We start from the raw sequence: 6,000 nt of genomic DNA on the forward strand, positions 1-6,000 counted from the left end.
TTGATGTCACCAGCATTAGTCTACCCAAACGCTATGAAAGCCTGTCAGATCCCCCAGGCCTTAGAAACCACAGCACAAACCCGTTTCCAACTCAGAGGGAAGAAAGGCTCAAACATCTGTACTCTGGTCCAAGGCCTGGGAAGAAGCGTGGGACCTCCTGCAGCTCTCAATGCAGAGAAATCACGCAAAATGACGGCCATACATCATACACAGAAATAGGGAGCGGGAGGAAGTTTGGAACAATCAATGTTGTTTTCTGTCATTAAGTTTGTTGTCACTAACAGTCCCTCCCCAGGGTTCCTTCCATCTTTACAGGCATCCTTTACCCAACCACTTGAGCCTTCTCAACACAAGCTCCCAACGCACACCGTCTTTCTGCACGTCCAGGGAAGGGCCTTCCTCACTGCCAGCACCTTAGCCAAGAAGAAATGGGCCCGGAAACGTTTGTGTCAGGAAAGAGCACGTTACAGCAACGCAGGGTTACAAACCCCACATCGCTGCCCAACAGAATTTATCATCAAAAGATCTGACAGAGACCTGCCTAGGCAGCCCGCTCCTCCCCGTTAATAAGAGTTTTCCAATATCCAGTGCAAGTCTTCCAAACAGTATTTAAATCTCTCATTTTTTTACTTATATTCTAGAGACACAGAGAACTCTCAGACATTTTGACTTGTCTAATCTAGAGAGAAGAATGAGAAGTTTTATAATTGCAATTCTCTAACTCTCTCCTTGCCCACTGTGACTTCTGGATCCTTGACCAAACTCGCTCCTGCTCTCGTGATTCTCTCCGGCTGGTTCCCAACGTCCCCAGAGCTGGACACACCACCTACTACAGCTGACGGCTTCACCACTGCCAACATCCACATGTATCCTTTTTTAAGAGCACAAACTGGACCAAAGCCAACTATGATCACCATGTACTTTTCTGAAGGAAGTCATGCACATATACAGCAAAGCTGCCACCTGAACTACAGGAAATAAAATTAATAATGAAGTATCCACTGCACAAAGAAAAATAACGTAAGATGAACTAGAGTCCATTTACTGCGTATCAAAAAGGAATTAACACTGACATTTAGAGTACTAAGGATACGCCTTTAAATGCTAGTAGTATGTATCAGTTTCCTTGTTTCCCAAAACAAAAATAATTTTCAATTTTTAAAAAGTACTTTACACATATTCTGAAATTCACTTGCCCAGTGAAGATTTCGTCTTAGCCCAATTCTAATTAGCTTCCAGAGTTTAAGTAGTAAATATAAGCATCTAATCTTTATAATCAGTAATACCGATAAGCATAAACCAATTATACTAAAGGAGTTCTGTTTTGGCATACAAAATGAAAGCTCCCATTCCCAAACTACAGATAAAAGGCCCTGCCTGGCTAGTAAGATGAGAACTAGCCTGTCTAGGTAGTTTTGATTCACAACAGCAAGGGACAATAGCTGTTAACGCTTTTAATAACATGACTTGCTCTTCTGCAAAATGGCAGGTGCCAATTCAAAGTTATTTCAAAACTTTATTGTGTTCTGGTGGGTATTCAGTTATGAAAATGAAATGAAAGAACGCTCCTCCCCAGTAGTCTAGAAACAGCAGAGAAGCACAACCAAAACAAAGAAAAACTGAAGCAACTGTAACACAAAAGTCTATCGTTATCAATGTTAATAACTTAAGCTGCTCGCTCCAACGATGACCTCCACCCCACTGCGTGGATTCGACTGTATGCGGCTGTGCTGGAACAAGTCATGTGGAAGGACCGGTAAAACACACCTCAGAATGTCTTCTGGTTTCTAACCCAGATCAGATCAAACATATTTCAGAGCACTGCCACGCAAATAACCCAAGCAATGGCACCCGCAGAGCGTCGGGCAAACCTGTGGGTAGGTTACTGACACCAGACCTACAGAAGAATGGAGGGACGGCCTGCAAACCTCAGGGAAATATGGAGACTAAGGCACCTTTAGGTTGTCCAGCATCTCCCCCTGACATCGCTCTGCCCCACCTAATGTTCTTCCCAGGATTGCTACAACGCTGTCTAGGCAGATCTATTTGTCTTCTGGAAGGGTCACTTCAGGTAATTTTTCGAGGCTTAAGTATTGAAAAAAAGTTACAAAATCATCACACAGGAACAACACTTGAAAAGCAAGCAAAGAAACGGACAACATAGCAAACCGTATGAAAGAGGAAGAGGACAAGGGCAACACACAGCGAGCAATGGCACCCTCAAAGACTGAACTGGCCCCAAGTACAAGCAACACGCAGAGCTTGTAACACGTCCCAGATTCGCCGAAACGCGGTTCTGAACAGCACGAACAGCTTTTTTTAATTCCCCTGCCTTTTTTTAAACACACCGACAGTTCAGGGGTGCGGTTTAAGTGAAACCCGTAATAAAATCCTGGCAAGCCGAGCCGGGACTTGCCCGCACAAGAAAGTTACCGCGGCGGCTCGCCTCGGTGTACGCACGGACGCGGGGCGCCGCGTCGCCGAGGGAGCGCGGCCCGGCCCGCCGGGGGCGCGGGGCGCACGACAGGCCCCCCCGGCCGCAGCAGGAGGGCCGGGCGCGGCGGCGAGGCCGCGGCTGACAAAGGCTGGCGGCGGTGCCGGGCCTCCCCCCCCGCTCCGCCCCACAGCCCCGGGGCCCCGCCGGTGAACTCCCCCGCGGGAAGGGACCGTTAAACCGCCGCCCCCCCTCCCCCGCCCCAGCCGGGCGCTCGCCCCGCCGCCGCGGAGGCCTTTATTCGGGCCGCCCGGCCGGCCCCGCCGCCCCACGCCCCCGCCGGGCCGCACCTTCTTGTAGTGCTTCCCCAGCCAGACGCGGACCGAGTCCAGCTGCGACACCGTCTCCGGGCTCTCCCAGAACTTCCCCGTGGGGCCGCCGTCCTTCCGCCGCGCCACCGACAGCGCCGCCAACCCGGGGCCGCCGCTCACCGCCACGGCCGCCGCCGCCGCGGCTCCAGGCCCCGTGCCGCCGCCGCCCGCCGCCACCGCCGCTGCCATTGTTAGCCTCGCCGAGCGCCGCCACCGCGGCCCTGCACCTCCCACCCGCCTGACGCCGCGCATGCGTCGAGCGGCGGACGCCCCGCCCTCTCGGGCATGCTCGGGAACCCGCTCCGCTCACGCTCCCCCCCCCGCTCCGCCGCCGCGCGCGCGCGCCAGCCCAGTGCGCTCCAACTCCCCCCGGTGCAGGGCCCCCCCCCGCCCCTCCCGGCGGCGCTGGCGTCCGCGCGCCGCCGCCCTCAGCGCCCGCGCGCCACCGCCCCTCCCCCACGCAGCCCCGCCGCCATCTTGGCGCATGCGCGAGCGGCCCTTTTCCTGCGCGGGTGGGCGGGGGGGGTGTCTGCTTCCCGCGCATGCGCTGGGACTACAAACGGGCTCCCTCCGGCGCCGGCCCCGCCCCCTCCGCCCAGCCTCGGCACATGCGCGCTGGCTCCCCCCGCCTCGAGCTGGCCGGTAGCGCGGTTTCGCCTCAGAGGCTGCCGCCGAGAGACCCGGGCTGGGGAGCGCTGGCGGTGCGCTCCGGGCCCGGAACAACGCCGTCGGTGCCCTTGATGCCGGCTGGGGAGCGCTGGCGGTGCGCTCCGGGCCCGGAACAACGCCGTCGGTGCCCTTGATACCGGGTGGACACCTTGACATCAGAGGGATGCTCGGGCATCCCGAGAGGTCTCACCCTCTCCTCACACGCTGGCTGGTCGCAGCAGTCCCATCCATGTCCAGCTCGCCTTGTGGCGACTTGTCAAATCCCGCTGCTGTATTGCCGCACGAGGGGTGCGCTGATGAGTTCGGGTGCTTTTTTAACTTTGTTTACATGCGTGCTCTCTAGTGCTAGTGCAGCTTTCGTCACCTCTGCTTGTTCCTCCGTGGTTCAGCCGTCGCTGACCTCACACAGGACCAAGTTGGGGGGTGGGGGGGTGCTCCTGGTAGCTCTGGGCTGTGGAAGCTGCAAATCTGATCTGATCCAGAACTCCTTTTAAATCTCACACAGGTTATACTGGTGGAGAGGAGTTGGCTATGTAGGGTGGAAAAAAATCTTTTCCGTTCAAAGCATTCTGGCACTCTGTGCTAGGGGGTGGCAGATTGAAATCTGTGATACCACCTTTTGGGCATTAGAATGCCTCATATCACAGAATAGTTTGGGTGGGAAGGGACCTTTAAAAGTCATCTAGTCCAACCTCCCTGCAATGAGCAGCGACATCTTCAACCAGATCAGGTTGCTCAGATATATAGGAAATAGCTTTTTTTTCCCTGCTGTGGAAAGAGGCACAGTGGAGACCTGTGTAGCCTTTTATATTTGCTCCTCCATCTTCAGGACAGCAGGCAGCGAAACATGAGACTTCCATAAAGAATAAGAGGACAGCTTCATCCTCAAGTATGGCTGCAAGGATGTGCAACCACACACATTTTTTTCCGTTCTGAATTTCTGAAGACAGCTGACCCCTTGGCTATCAGGCAGACAATTCTCAAGTTGCTAAGCAGAAGTGAGATGAGCAAACAGCTCACAGGCTTCAGACACCAGCCCAGGCTGTTTGTTCTCTCATCGGACACCACAGGGGGTGGTGGAGCACTAGTACCAGTGCCAGGGAAACCATCCTTGAGCAGTGTGGCTGCACGCATTGTTCCTACAGTGACTAAAGCTTTACACAGAAGAAAAGGAATGACATCTAGCAAGTAATATTTTGGGGTAAAAAAAAAAGTGGAAGGCAGGGAAATGGAGCCTCAATTTTCAAGGTTTGAAGAGTGTCATCTCCACGATGGCAAGTACTGAAAATGACAATGTGAAAAGAAGGGGGAGAGTGCTAAGCATACAGGTAGCTGAGTTGTAATTCACAATTGCACCTCAGCTAGAAAGGGCAGCTCTTCCAAAAGTCTGGACCGTGTACTTACCTGAAACAAAAGTGAAAATACCAGAATTGGGAGCAATTCTTTAGATGGGTTATGGGCAGATCAAGCATGTGGTTTATCAATGAGCCACCTGAACTACAGCTTGCTGTGGGTCAGGTTCCTGACATCACCTGCAGAAATGTGTGTTTGTGCAGCTCCAGGTGTACGAGCTGCAGCACAGAAGCAGAAAAACTTAGAGAGCAGAAATTCTTGAAGTCATGATTGCAGTCATGGCCCTCACATATCAGAATCCCAGCGAGGAAGTGTAGAAAAGGAAGGGAGAGGGGGAGGAATTGCAGACAGAAGGCAGGCAGGAGCGGAACAGAGGAGGAGGTCATACCTCAGTGAACACCACACGCACCAGTGTTTTGCAAAAGCTCCCAGAAGACAAAGTGAACGCAGATGCTGATTTTCATGACTGTGGAGACTAAGGAAAACATTTGTATTTCAGTTATATCACAAATGATGATCTTGGTCTGTCTCCCTCGTAACCATCGTTTTCTGCTGTTGGGGCTAACTCTCTGAGGTAGAGTGGAGTCTGATCGATCTGTACCTTGAAGGGGAAAAACACAAAATCAAAGATTTCATCTGGTTGGAACCGAGACATTTGGTGCGCCATGTAAGAACCATGAGATTTGAAGGACTGGCTCTGGCCCTATAGCTAGGCACCTCACATCACCTGCCCTTTTTCTTTCTTCCAGATATAGAGCGCCCCCTCTTATCCTCACCCAAGGTGTCTTTTGAGACTGTAGGGTAACTCACAACTCTGATTTAGATGATCTGGGTCTCAGAGAGAGGAAGATCTGGCTTTAGCCTAGCTTCTTAAACAACTTACTCCGTCATATTCCCCTTGTTCCCAAACCTTGCAAATGTTGGACCTGCTGGTCCCCTTTGGTCAGGTTTGGCACACAACACAAATGCTGTGATTGCCCATACAGCTGAGCGAGTAGTCTGTGCTCCAGGAGCACATCCTTCCTAGTCAGACACCACAAGGGCATTCCAGGAATGCTGTTAATGCCAGCAATGGCATAACAATTGGCCACACAAAGGAAGAGGAAGATCATCTGCACGTCAAGACTAGGTGATGGCCAACAAGGACTTGATGAGCTTGTTTTAGGACACAGT

At 52.7% G+C, this 6,000-nt stretch overlaps 1 protein-coding gene across 1 annotated transcript in view; it reads right to left on the reverse strand.

Moving 5' to 3' along the window:
- The window catches only part of SMARCC1 (SWI/SNF related BAF chromatin remodeling complex subunit C1), a gene marked incomplete at both ends in the record, with an annotated part of 94,834 nt that extends 91,777 nt beyond the window's left edge, over positions 1-3,057 (reverse strand). Inside the window, one exon of the mRNA XM_081996732.1 lies at positions 2,785-3,057. Coding sequence (XP_081852858.1) covers positions 2,785-3,057 — 273 coding nt within the window. The remainder of the gene's footprint in view (positions 1-2,784) is intronic.
- Between the last annotated feature and the right edge of the window lie 2,943 nt (positions 3,058-6,000).

This window comes from Phaethon aethereus (genome assembly GCF_964289735.1).
Source record: "Phaethon aethereus genome assembly, chromosome: 2".
Taxonomy (NCBI): domain Eukaryota; kingdom Metazoa; phylum Chordata; class Aves; order Phaethontiformes; family Phaethontidae; genus Phaethon; species Phaethon aethereus.